Raw genomic sequence first — 14,638 nt, 5'->3', positions numbered from 1 at the left:
AACACTCAAATTTTAAATGTTAGATATTTTAAAAATTTAATAATTTAGGAGCACGTAACAATTCGTTGTGTTACCCGTTGTCATATGTGTTGCTAACGCTGAGGGTAATAGAATGGATTATCAACTGCGTATAAACCAATCAAATTTCAGCTTTTAATATGAAAGAATAATAATTTGTTAAATCCGTGGCCCCATGAGGGGTTCAAATTTTATCATAGAAACAATATAGGAGAAATTTTGTAAAATCTTCCTTTCAATTTGAACTACATTGCTACAATTTGTGAAATTACAATGCAAGCATTCTAAGATCATGTAGATTCTTAATTGTTAAATTTGTAACCCTTGAACAAATTCTGGGGTCCCAAGAGGTGTTTAAATTTTAGCATAGAAATGTATTGGTAAAATGTTTAAAAAAAAACTAATATAAAATGATACAAGGAACCGTTGTTCAGGTGAACGATGTGACCCATGGGTCTCTTGTTTTTCTACTTTAATATGTGAAATATACACTTTGATACCTGTATTTCTACACATTTAAGTATACATGCAAATTTAATACTTTATCGTATAAAAAATAACTCGTAATCTTCTAAAATTTACACAATAAAAGGGACCAAGGCACATTTTGAGCTCAAATTATTAAATTGTATTTGTCATTTTGAGCTCACTTAGACGAAGTCGGGGGAGCCTATCCTTAATCCCAGCCTCAGGTCCAGACCTGGCTAAAGTTTTTAGAGTAGGTGCTGTATCTTAGTTATTACTCGTCCTATCTTCACTAAACTGTCAAGCTTGCATGGATGATGCATTTGGGCCTACCTATGAACTTAAAAGACTGGGATGTTGAATCAAGTCAATGAATTTCAGATGCTGGAAAAGGTTGAAGGTTTTGGAGCAGGTGCCCTTTAATGCAGAGGCCTGTGGGTGCCACGTATGAAAATTATTTTATCTGACGGCCGCCAGATAATTTTCTGGTGGCGGCCATATATTTATATGTCGGCCGCCACATAGTTATTTGTTAATAACTTAGTTATAGTTAATGCTTTAAAAATCTTTTAAAGGAAAAATATTTCTGTCTCCTACATTCTTAATAATCAAAACAAGAAGATAATGCATTTGTTATTTCTATTTTTTATCATCTAATAGATAGCAATAAATATCATTACGAAAAAAATCACTAATTTAAATTTTTTTCTTTTAAGTTTATCATTTTATTTTCATATATTAATCTATTCTTTTATATATATATATATATAAAGATACTCTTGTACTGTCCAGGTGAACATAGGTAAACTCTACATGTACCCCTAGAGGGCCTCAAAATTGCCTCATTGCCTCATTGCCTAATTGGCGAGTAGCCGTTCGGGGAACAGGTGCCTGTGAAAGGGTGGTCTGCCATCTACCCCGACGCTGTACTTACCGATTAGCAACGCACTTGGCAACGGGTAACATTAAAAAATGTTACATGCGCGAAAATTATGCGCGTACGGTTCGCTGTAGAATTCACGTTATTCCTATATAAAAGCAGTAAAATTTTCTTAAAAATTTTAAAAAAGACATAATGATTCAGTATAACAAAATAAATAGTGCCTGTTTGGGAGGATAACAGTTGAAATTGACACCCCTCGAAAACCATTGTCAACCTCCGCTTCGCGTCGGTTGACAATGGTTTTCTCGGGGTGTCAATTTCAACTGTTACCCTCCCAAACAGGCACTATTTATATAATGTATCGAGAAGTGTTGTCGTCTACAAAGCCTGTGAATGCCGGAGTGCCTGTCCTTGGGCCATTGTTATTTCTTATTTATGTAAATGATATAGCAGATAATATATTAACATTCTGTAGACTTTTTGCAGATGATAATAGTTTTCAACATGCTGCAATCAATGTACAAGATATAGAATTTAATCTAAATCAAGATCTTTTAAATCTGGAAATTTGGTCTAAGAAATGGCTTTTGAGCTTCAATCCTTCAAAAACCATTCGCATTTTCAAAGAAAAAATACATGTTTTTATCATAAATCAGAATGATATTACTGTCGAACAAAACCTGATTTTTTTTACTTATGGTGACAGATTTTTTAATATTATTCATACTATACTTCGTCATAATTGTGTACTAAATAGTGATCTTTTTCGTTGTAATATTATTAATAGTGCACTCTGTTCGTGTGGCAAGCTCGAAGACACTTATCATTATTTTTTCACTTGTAATAAATATAAAGAGGCCAGAAATATTATGCTAAATGAAATTTTCAATATTGTAAATTTAAATATTGTTAATACTCATGTCCTACTTTGGGGCGACAACGCAATCAGTGTCAGCGAAAACAAACATTTATTTTCTCTATTTTATCGTTATATCAAAGGTACAAAAAGATTTAGTTGATGTTTGTACACCATTGAAAATTTATATATAACTGTCATATGATATGTTGACCTTACATGTTGTGCATACATTATTTTTACTGTATTATATACTTGTATTGAGAGAAGGCGGTCTAAGTTTTTGAACTTGTGCCCAATCCCTGTTGTAATTTTTGTACAATAAAAATATGTTCAAATCAGTGTTACATGAGGTGCAAAAGAATTATAGAATGCTAAAGAATTACTAGACTTTGACCCGTGCGTGCACGGGTTGACATTGCATATGATATCGGAAATTTACGAAATCGATCATCGACACACCGTATTGTTGACATTTACATAACCAAGCTTTAAGCCTACAATAATGCTATTAATTTCACTACACTCTGCTTAGTTAGAATAACTGTGTCTCGGGACAGACCTTCACAACAGTTAAAATGCCTCCCATATACCCGTAATGGCCGGAATGCTGGAGAAAACGTACCCAGGAGAAAACGTACCCAATTTACCTGGGTACGTTTTCTCCAAGAGAAAACGTACCCTCTGAAAATAATATATAATGGTTTTCATAGATATTCTTAAATGAAACAAAATAAAATATACAATGAACATCTGCGCCGGGAGGCAATACATAATATTACATAATAATAACTGCTGAGGTATTTAATTTATTATCACTATAATTAAAATCAGGAGATCTCGCATAGAGAAACTCAAATCGGTAAGGCTACCGATAAATGGATAATTAGAAGAAGTAGACTGATGACACTTCATGGCAGGTCATTATTTCGTACTAACATAAAAGTTGCTACAATTATTATAAAGATATTATTCATAACATGAATATATTTCTATACATCTATGCAATAAAGTAGCATTTGAAAATTATTTAATATGCCCAACCCCTTTAAAATTATAAAGTATTTAATTCATATATCTATAAAATTCTATATCAAATTTCTATTTTTATCTATTATGCAAAATAGTATAAAAAAGTATTAAAAACTATTAAGTAGTATAATTATGATTTTCATAGAGTTAGAAACGTACCCGGTTACGTTTTCTCCTGGAGAAAACGTACCCTAGAGATTGGTTACGTTTTCTCCTTGGTACGTTTTCTCCTGATACCCCGTAATGTAGCAAAAAGTTACAGGATTGCTCTAAAACGATTTTGGATTAAATTAATGAAGCTATATTGAAAATAACAGTTAAATTATTCATAACAAACCATTATGAGGTTGTAGATACATGTACCTTTCATCAAATCTTTAATTCATATTAATGAAGAATTACAGTGTAAACACTTTTTTCACCAACGTTTTGCTCGCTTCGAATTTACACACCATGCTGACATTCGAACTCTCGTGGTTTTTAATATTAAATGCACTGAGTTATCTCCCGTATTTCCTTTGATAAATAGAATATATGACAAATTTTCAATGATTTACGTGTATTTGTATTATCGTTTCTGAGTTTATCCATGCAAATGTGATATTGTAGAAATAAAAGATTAGCGTGAATGTAATGCGCATGCACAAGATTATAAAATCCAAAAAATTCAGATGATTTCCGGATTTTTTAAAGGAATTTTCGTTGATTATTAATTAGCGAAGCTTGATTGAGAAAAAATAAAAACAAATTGGTAATCTTCAAGTACCAATAATGTTTAAGATATATAAAACAAAAGACAATACTCTTCCGATTTCTCGGTATTAAAGCTGAAAACTTCGAATCTATTATTTTAATATAGTAGTATAGATAATTCTACATACTTTGGAAGATGGCCTCTATATCCAATTCATATGGTTGTCATCTTGCACAGTACGCTTTTTTCAGCGCGTGCCATGTGACGTGGAAATAATGTTGTAAAGGTGTTAGAAAAGATTATCGCACTATCTCTGTCTAAAACACACAACACGAATAATGCCAATGGACCTTTTTGTTGTTTTCCTGCAAAGCTCGGATTTTTTCTATGAATTTTCGGGATTGTCAGAAATATTGCATTAGGTGATCAATCGTTTTATTTGTGTTGACTTTATACAACAACATGTTGACCGGTGTTTTATAGCAGCCCCCCCCCCCCCCCCCCCAATATAGCTTTCCCTGAAAAACTGGCTAAATATAGTAGCCCCCCCCCCCTTTTTTTTTGAGAGGCGCCAAACACGTATTACTAGTACCTTTCATTATCAATGTCATCTAAGCTGTTTCGAAATATTGCCATGAATAGTCCGTCATTAACATGACCGGAATGAAAGAAAGAGGGAACTACAATAGAGTAGGCTTTCCGTGTGGGGTAATTTGGCTATCAGAAGGCGGAAAACTCACAATATAACCAGCTTTCCTTGTGGGAAAATCTATTATAATGATATTAATTTTCCCTGAGGGCTGCTTTATAGCAATTTTTCTTTTTCCAGGGGAGGAGGTTTCAAGGGGGAAAGGGCAATATACAACTCCGGCAGTGTTTGTCCAATGTGCTTAATTTAAAGACCGGGGTTGACCAGTTCTGAGTTGAATATCCCCACGGACGGTAATTAGGCATATAAGGAAGCAGACCACACTACATGTTTCATATACAAACTTATGGTTTGGTCCTCGGCATTTGCAAACTCTATTCGCCTTATCGTACATGGACTGTGGCAGCCTTTTATTAATACGCATTTTCAGTATTTAAAACTTTTATAAACATGCTTGACTTTTTATTTTTTTAACTTTATTGCCATATATTGTTATGATTTCGTATACATATACTAAAGAAACCAGAAAAACAAAGAGAGGAACTTGGGCTTCAAAGATGTTTAAAAAAAATAAACTATATCTTTGATTATTAAAAACAATTGCGATAGCATTTTAAACTTTTTAAAAAGATAATGTTGTACAGAACACAGTGTAGAATTTACAGATTATTGTGTACTAGAAATATTTATATAATAAAGTGTCTCAAACATCAAATTAGCTGCCACATTGTACTCATCCATCTCGGATTCTCTTATCTGACGTTTTTCGGGAGAATTAAGTTTTCATCAACTGTTGAATTGTATTAAAAAAAATCGGATTAATATGTTGATGACTACACGCAGTGTCTTGCTATATAAAGACAATAACAATTTTTATGCAAAAAAAAAGAAGAAAAAAAAGAAACTCGTGCTGGTTTGAAAATTAACTTTAGGTAATTTGCTAAGACATAAAAAATATACACCAAACATTACTACTGAATTTGTCCCAGTACATGAAGTTGCGTTAGAATATTTAAATATAGCTCAATATTTTTATAAATTAGTAGTTCTACATCTTTCGACTATCTTTTATCGTGCTCTCTCTCTTTTTTTTTTTTTAGAGAGAAATAAACATTCGTTCATGCTCCCCTTAATTTGGTTGGGAATCTTAAAAATTTACATGCTGACATTATGTTATTAAGCATTTAATTAAACCTAATCTTATAGTGTACTTAACAATTAGGCCAGTAGACAGTATTCCATTTCATTCGTCTATGGTTTCTTAGTTAAGATTTTGTTAGATTGTGAGATAGTAAAGTTGAGCGAATATGATTCAAGAAATGAAATCACTTTCTATTTTTTTTTCTTTTAGATGTACCGGTAATTCTTTTTGAGGTGGCCCTCCCCGACACCCCCTCGATTACATATTGTAACGTGCTTGTTATGACTTGGGTCGGGCTGGCTAGACCGTATACTTCCTTCTTGGCGTAAACCCCGGGATAAAAACTTCTGCTGTGCATTGTAACCCGTAGTAATGTTACGTCATTGGTACGTCAGGGACGTGTATCTCTTGTAACAGAACGTACTTTGGAACGAGAATTATCTAACATCTATTTTAACCGGCATTGCTTCCGTGGCAGAGGTAAAGTGTATATAAAGCCTGATTTTAATCCATATCAGCATTCAGTTCTACAGAGCCGAATAGTCCGATCCAAGGTCAGTATTTACTCTACCTCACACCACCAAGCTTTCACAACTTTTGTTATGGAGGAATTCATACAAATACCTAACACACGTGCATCATAAAGAGGGTCAATTATTTTAATTAATCTTTTTGATTTCAGCCAGTCGCCATGCACTCCCTCCAGGTCCTCCTTTGTGTGTTCTGTGTCGCCGTGGGTGAGTACATTTCACATTTCCTTTCCGTGTCTAGATATTAGGTTATTGGGGTCATTTCTGCGTCGTCTTCAGTTAGATAAAGTGTGTGTCAATTTCCACGAATTTAGGTTTTCAGGCAGCCCAAGCAGCTCTGGGTGGAGGGACATGCACCATTCCTGCCGTAGGTGCCGGTCCTGGAGCCAGCACTGTGTGTACAGCTGCCGCCAATGGCTTCTGTCTCATAGACCATTTGACGATCACAGGAGCCGTCACAGGCGTAACTTACGATAGCGTGTGTGTCTGCTACACTGGCTACAGCGGACCGCAATGCGCAAGTACGTATTTCATGGATTGTGATGATTAAAATCAAATATTAATTACGAGAGAGAGATTTTTCTATAATTACCCTTTTCCTCTTTCAGCCGCTACCCCCACTTCTACTACCACCACCACCACATCCAACAACAACGCCATCACTGCCCTGGTACTCGGGGGTCTGGGCGCCTATCTGCTGTCCCAGGGTGGACAAGGAGGATATGGAGCTGAAACAGATGCACAGGCCGCCCAAGAAGCCCTCTATCTGCAACAGGCTGGATTTGGAGTCGGCAAATAAGCTTATAATAATTAAAATTAAGATGACCGATATTCGTTCACTGTTAATACTACTCTATTAGGTCTATCATCTGAGAAAGATCAAGAAAAAAAGGAACAACTCTGTTGACTACTTTATAATAACAAAAGGGATTGTATAAAATTAATTTTTCTGTTGTTATTGGAATTTACAAATGTTGATCCTCAAGCAATATACTCTAAAGTATGTTATTATAATAAAGTTATTACATCCATTAATGATGGTTTGAGTTCTTGATTGTACCTTGGAATGATTGATATTAATATCGACCAGCTGATGTTGTCCTCTTCTGAAATGATTAAAGACTCCACAGTTGCCGCAGAGATTCGGTATTAGGATTGTGCAGTTCTTTGTCATTTTTTTTTTGTAAATACGATAAATCAAAAATATTTCTACTTTCAAGCGAGTTTAAAATATCATCCGGAGCTACATGGATAAATCTTATTCTGGCTCTTTAAAGCCGTCATAGATGTAATTATAATCATCACATGTTTCTATAGTATCTAGATGAACAACTAGTCTAGATGAAAAGGCGGAACAAATTTATCCGTACATGTATTATTTACCTGATGCTTCATCACCGATTCATCCTTTTTTTTTTATTATGAACTCGATGATAACCCGCGCAAGCGCGGGAATTAACACTTTACACATTATTATAATAAAATGCTTAACATGTTGAACCATTTTTTGTTCATTTTGTACATGCTTTGTCCGATTTTTTCCTTATCTTATTCTTTAAAATTGAAATTAAAATAAATTGCATTGTTGGATATTTAAAGGAGCGGACAGCAATGAAAAATCTAAGCTGAAATGGATAATATGTGCATGTACCTGGTCGTAATCCTGTTTGTTGCAGCTGACTGACAAAAAAGAACTTTTTTATTGCATTTACTTCAAACCAGTGATTGGGTATTTAGTGTATCTCTCTCTAAATTTGGTTCTTTAGGTCCATTTTTTAATCTAATTTCTATTACTGTCCCAAATAAGAATTTCAGACAAAAGACTGTTTTGAAACACTATCTGGAGGGGAAGGAGTATTCCCATTACACTTCCCCGTTTTATGCATACATCATTTATCCATATAGACGTAGCCTACAAGGTCACGCAAGCCGTTTGACTCCCCACTCAAACGTAGAGCAAAGTATTGAAAACGTCTAGGAATATAGACGTAGAATACAATAATCTGTTCATTAATCATTAATGTTTACAAATTAATGTCTAAGGTTGACAACCAAAATGTCGGGATATAAAAAATCATAAAATTAAAAAACGCTAGGTTAGGCATTATTATCCATTTGCGTGCATATTTTAAACAAGAGTTGCCAGATTCAAAGTATCTGCCCGATGGTTAACTCGCCCTACACTTTCCGCCATGAGGTGACATGGGGCAGTTTTTTTTAATACAATTCATTGTAGCCAGGGGTTGCATGTCTTCGGAACTCTGTAACTAGAATTTCCTCAGTTCCCATTCAGCACAAATAATTTTAATTCACTCTTTATAAGGCCAATCACCAATTTCTGAAGAAAATTACTAGTCAAAACCTGTAAAATTCTCTACATACCGGTTTTTATGAGATTTTGACCCTTTCATATTTTGCTAATTTTTCATGATTTTTCAGCTTTTTAGACCTCCCCCAGTTAATTCCCTGCCTTCCGTACTGCGTGCATGTTGCATTATCACATGTCAGAAACTTACCGGTGTATAGTTTACAATGTTCCATCCACCTACTTTTCGTGTTATTTTACTGTTATTTTGCTTATTGTCTGTAACTTGCAATTTCACTGTGTAAAGTCAACACAACAGTCATAGCCGCAAGCTTCGCATTTTACTTCTAATTCTCATGTACCTAACATATGGGGCCTACATATTGCATATTAATTTCAACAAGAGAAACCCCTCTAACTAATGATAATCATTAAAAATCATTTCATCAATTTTAGCAACACTCACAATCGATTTCTACAGAATTTTCCGGCGTCAGTAAATTTCGACCCAAAATGCAATTCCAAAAATGGCGTTCTCACCTTCTCGCGGGAATCAAAGTAATATTTTTGAGAAGCAGATGTAGCCGGTGTCGGTAGAAATAACTCAGACAACGTGATTTGGTCAAAGGTTCACTTCATTCAGTAGAATTATACAAATGTAAGTTATACAAAAACCTGTAACAATTCATTATTATATCTAAGCACATCATTTAATATTTATTCGTTTGATTGGTCGAAAAATTTCTTTGATACCTGCATCAATAAAATTTTCGCCGGATCTACTTTTCTCAACTGTTCTGATCTAACACTATTTATAGAACGCGAAATTCCAAGATAAACACAGTCAACACAATGTAAAGTTGTGTCTGTTTAATTGTCAGCAAACAAAATACAACTTAAACGTTATAAATGTTAATTCTTCTTTTTTGATACGTCGATCAATAGAAAAATTATTATCTTCATTTCTTAAATAAATTATTTTCCATGTGTCTGTCTGGACATCGAAGTGGAAAGTTTCCAGGTATTTAACATATAATATTTAGTGCAGAATATTGGCGGGAACAGGTAGAGCAGGTTTTAGATATCATGTGACATTTATTTATAGATGAAGTCTGTCGTCGCAGGGCTAAAAATAAACACTCACACGCACAAGAACACTCTCAAATTTAATTATATAACCCTGGTTACACAGATAAAATGTGTAATTTCAAGAACATTTGTTACTTATATCATATTATAAAATTAGTATGATATTTCGCGTAGTTTTTTTTCAGGGTAGTTTTTAAAGAGACATACGACACTTGACCGACGTGAACTTTGACGTCACAATAAGGGGAAATTACTCTTACTTGTTATAAGTCTGCTGAAATATAAAAACCAAAATCGTCTCAAAATCTTTCAGAGCTAACGAATGGGGACATTTCTTCAGAGATAGGAAACAGTTGTAACTTGCTCTTAATTGAATGAATGCTCACATTCATTTTATTCACTATATTTACGGTAATTTCAAGGAACGTTTTTTAAAAGGGGCGTGGCAGGCTCATTCAAAAAATCTTCACAAGCAAAAAAAATATATATAATTCTCAAAATCAGAAAAATTCCAATCCGGGGTGAGGAATGGGTAGTGCGTAGTATGCCTTTAGCTCTTTAGCTATTTAATGATATTATTACCATGTAAAAGTTCCACTCAGCCACAAAGAACTATTCTAAATGTAAATCTGCCGAAAACAAAGAAACTCTAAAATCAGCGAACAAAAATTATAAAAACATAATGGATAAGTGTATTAAAAACCATAAGTCGGAGCTAACAAAAAAATTAGTGAACTTGCATTCCAATAATCCAAAAGATTATTGGAAAATCCTTAATGCAGGTAGTAAAAACAACTCGAGTGCTGTAGATATTAATGATATGTTCGAGTTTCTGAAAGGTATGAATGAGTGCGAAGTCGATAACAATAATGAAAATTTACCAGAAGTGGCCGTTACGGATACATATGACTTTCTGAACCTCCCTATTAGCGACGAAGAAATTTTAGAAGCGGTTAAGAAACTTAAAAACAATAAATCACCAGGACATGATTTAGTGATTAATGAACACATTTTTACAACAGTTACAATATTTTTACCAGTTTATAGGAAACTATTTAATCTAATTTACGATAGAGGTTATGTACCAGACGAGTGGTTGATAGGAATTATTAAACCTATATTTAAGAATAAGGGCGACCCCACCCAGCCAGAAAATTATAGACCGATAACATTGCTTAGTTGCCCCGGAAAATTATTTACATGCATTTTGAACAAGCGTTTAGATACGTATGCATCTGAAATCAACCTCATTACTAGCAGTCAGGCAGGTTTTAGGAAAAATCATTCAACTCTGGACCATATTCTAACTCTTCAATTTTTATCAAATACCTTACTATGTAGAAAGAAAAAATTATTCTGTGCTTTTGTTGACTTTAAACAAGCATTTGATACCGTCTGGAGAAATGGTCTATGGTATAAACTATTAGATAATGGAATAGGGGGGAAATGTTATGCTTTTATACGAAATATGTACAAAGGAATAAAATCTAAGATATGTATGAACGGTATGTCATCTGATTTTTTCTGTTGTAATATAGGTGTGCGTCAAGGAGAAAATTTATCTCCTTTTTTATTTTCATTGTATATTAATGACTTAGAAGATTTTTTATTAGATAAAAATATTGTTGGGTTACAAAGTATTAGTTCTTCCATTGAAGATGAGTTGATGTTATACTTGAAACTTTGCCTATTATTTTATGCAGACGATACGGTTATTATGTCTGAGACCGCTGATAATCTCCAGAAAGCACTAGATGAATTCCATGTGTACTGTTCCCAATGGAAACTAAATGTCAATGTAGAAAAAACAAAGATATTAGTTTTTTCAAAAGGCCCTAAGCCAAAAAACATTTTTTATTATAATAATAACGTTGTTGAAATTGTGAGTGAATTCAAATATTTGGGTACTGTATTTTCCAGAAGTGGATCTTTTTGTAAAGCAAAAAAACACTTAGTTGAGCAAGCACAGAAAGCTATGTATAGTATTATAAGAAAAATAAGACTTTTTAATCTACCCATGGAGCAACAGTTTGATTTGTTTGATAAAGTAGAAGTGCCGGTTTTGCTCTATGCTTGTGAAATCTGGGGTTACGAGAATATAGATATTATTGAAAAAATCCATTTGAAATTTTTAAAATATGTTCTATGTATGAAAAGTAGTACTCCGTCGTATATGGTCTATGGTGAATCAGGTCGTTATCCTTTATACGTAACTGTATATTCTCGAATGATTTCTTATTGGACAAAAATGATCCAAGGTCAAGACAATAAGATTGTGTTTACTGTTTACAAATATTTAGCAAACCAATATATGTATAATAATGACTGTGTAAATCCATGGACTATGGTGGCATATCTCTGCCCCTTGTGTGCAAGTTTTTTTTCTATCAAATATGTCGACATGCAAGATAGATATGTTGACATGCAAGATAGTTATGTCAACATGCAACATAACTATGTTGACATGTAAGAAAATTACAATCAAATAAAAATTATAAAAAATTTCAAAAAATCTTAAATATTGCCCACATGTGACATCCAAGATGCTAGATGCTACTTATTTATGTCGACATGCAACTTATTTATGTTGACATGCAAGATAAATATGTTGACATGCAACTTATTTATGTCAACATGCAACTTTGTTATGTTCACATGCTACTTATTTATGTTGACATGCAACTTAGTTATGATGACATGCGAGATAAATATGTTGACATGCAACTTAGTTATGTTGACATGCTACTTATTTATGTCGACATGCGAGATAAATATGTTGACATGCAACTTAGTTATGTTGACATGCTACTTATTTATGTCGACATGCAACTTAATTATGTTAACATGCGACCTCCGTATGTCGACATGCAACTTATTTATGTCGACATGCAACTTAGTTATGTTAACATGCAAGATAAATATGTTAACATGCAAGATAAATATGTCGACATGCAAGATAAATATGTTGACATGCAACATACTTATGTCAACATGCAACTTAGTTATGTTGACATGCAACTTATTTATGTTGACATGCAACTTATTTATGTCAATATGCAACTTTTTCATTCTTGCATGCTGCTCGTTTGAAAGAGGGTATAGTTTAATCAAATCTGTGGTTGCAGTGATAGAGAAACTAACATTTTGGGACGTCATCGATCTTGTCTCTCCCACAACAGACAAGGTAAAACTCTTGTTTTAGATCTAATATAAAACTGATATTTGATGTAATGAAGATCTTTTGATTGAGCAATCTGGTCTTTTTATAATCCTACCTGATTATTATTCTTGGTGTTAATTTCTCTTTTGGTCAGTGTCTAATTCTTAAATGATATAAGTACTTCTTGTAGCCATTATATATATATAATATAACCGCGCTTTTAGTACTTCACTACCTTACATGTTAATTTTATTTAAATTGCAAATTTTTGATATAATAATAAAACGCTTGCAAGCCAAATCGTGGTATACTAGTATTTATAGAATTACTTAATAGTTTGATGTACATTTACACATGTAGAAACCAAAACAAAAATTCACTGGGTATAAAGTGTGTGTTTTATTTTACTTTTTTCAGCAAAAAAAAAAAAAGATACAATGGGTGAAAATATCTATACACCTGCTATGGCTCAACGTTTGGTTGTGGACGGACTACCCCTCAGTAGAAATGAAATGATTGCTGTTTATTACCACTCTGGTTATACTATTCAGGAAATCATTGGATTTCTTGCGAGCAGACATAACACTGCTTTAAGTGCGAGACAAATTCATCGAGTTTTAAGGGAAATGAATCTAACGAGACGAAACAACCAGCCACGTTTGGAGGACATTGTAACGGCTATTTTACATGAACTTTCAGGCTCGGGCGGTGACATTGGCTATAGAGGAATGAGGAGACGTCTGCTAGTCGACCATGACCTCAATGTGTCTTGTGAATTGGTGCGCCTTGCATTAACTGTTTTGGACGCAGAAGGTGTAATAAGACGTAGACAACGTCGTCTTCAGCGTAGAAGGTACATTAACGAAGGGCCCAATTTTTGTGTTCATCTAGATGGCTGGGACAAATTGAAACCATTTGGAATTTCCATTCATGGTTGTGTAGATGGCTTTTCAAGACGTATTCTCTGGCTTAGAGCTTGCAATTCTAACAAAAACCCTGAATATATATCCAGATTTTATATAGACTATATCAAAGAAATAAACGGGGTTCCTGTGGTCGTATACGCGGACAGGGGTACTGAGAACTGCATAGTTCGAGATTTGCAATACGCTTTGCGATGGAATCACCAGGATCCTCTGCAAGGACTATCAAGTTTTAGGTATGGATCGTCATATAGAAATACAAGAATAGAGCGATTTTGGCGGTGTTTACGGGAAATGTGTGGCAATTTTTGGATAAATTACTTTAAGGATATGGATAATTTGGGTGTTTTTGACACATCCGATGTAGTTCACCTAGAGTGTGCTAGGTATTGTTTCTTACCAATTATCAACAGGGAATTGTACAGAGTTATACAGCATTGGAATGAACACACAATTAGAAGAAACCGCAATGCAGATTGTCCGTCTGGAAAACCAGATGTTATGTATTTTCAGCCCGAAATTTACCAAACAAGAGATTATAAAATGCCTATACCTGGTAATCTGAATGGCATAGAACAAGAATATTGTGCCTACCCTCCTGCAAATGGTGTTTCGATGGAATTTGAAGTTATTGGTACTCAAATAAGAATTGAAAACGGTTTGAATTACCCACCAAACACAGTAGAAGAAGCAACAGAACTCTTTATCCGTATAACAAACTATGTAGATCGCTTATAAATTACATGTATATACATAGATTTGACTCATGTGGTTATAAGGAGGTATCTTTTTCGTATGTTCTAAATATTGTTTGATAAAGGAATTAGAAATTGTATCTTTGTGAAGATTTTTTATTTAATTGCAAATTCGAAGTACTAGTAAAGTAGGACAAA

The 14,638-nt window shown here is 33.9% G+C and overlaps 2 protein-coding genes across 2 annotated transcripts; both read left to right on the top strand.

Annotated features, from left to right (window-relative positions):
* Nucleotides 1-6,035: 6,035 nt before the first annotated feature.
* On the top strand, nt 6,036-7,303 carry LOC128181596 (uncharacterized). The gene is made up of 4 exons (XM_052850060.1): nt 6,036-6,292; nt 6,421-6,475; nt 6,583-6,789; nt 6,877-7,303. Exons 2-4 carry the CDS (start codon nt 6,430-6,432, stop codon nt 7,065-7,067), a joined length of 444 nt encoding a protein of 147 aa, XP_052706020.1. The 5' UTR covers nt 6,036-6,292; nt 6,421-6,429; the 3' UTR covers nt 7,068-7,303.
* Nucleotides 7,304-13,069: 5,766 nt separating this feature from the next.
* On the top strand, nt 13,070-14,580 carry LOC128181522 (uncharacterized). Its single transcript, XM_052849948.1, has one exon. It carries the CDS (start codon nt 13,260-13,262, stop codon nt 14,481-14,483), a length of 1,224 nt encoding a protein of 407 aa, XP_052705908.1. The 5' UTR covers nt 13,070-13,259; the 3' UTR covers nt 14,484-14,580.
* Nucleotides 14,581-14,638: the final 58 nt, after the last annotated feature.

Source organism: Crassostrea angulata, chromosome 4 (assembly GCF_025612915.1).
Source record: "Crassostrea angulata isolate pt1a10 chromosome 4, ASM2561291v2, whole genome shotgun sequence".
In the NCBI taxonomy this organism is placed as follows: domain Eukaryota; kingdom Metazoa; phylum Mollusca; class Bivalvia; order Ostreida; family Ostreidae; genus Magallana; species Magallana angulata.
This window is presented reverse-complemented; position numbering and strand designations above follow the sequence as displayed.

Excerpts from the sequence above, each read along its gene's own strand:
- LOC128181596 (XM_052850060.1), top strand. The coding sequence starts at position 6,430 with ATGCACTCCCTCCAGGTCCTCCTTTGTGTGTTCTGTGTCGCCGTGG. Across the intron at positions 6,476-6,582 it reads TGTGTTCTGTGTCGCCGTGG|GTTTTCAGGCAGCCCAAGCA; the intron begins GTGAGTACATTT and ends CCACGAATTTAG. Across the intron at positions 6,790-6,876 it reads CAGCGGACCGCAATGCGCAA|CCGCTACCCCCACTTCTACT; the intron begins GTACGTATTTCA and ends TTCCTCTTTCAG.
- LOC128181522 (XM_052849948.1), top strand. The coding sequence starts at position 13,260 with ATGGGTGAAAATATCTATACACCTGCTATGGCTCAACGTTTGGTTGTG.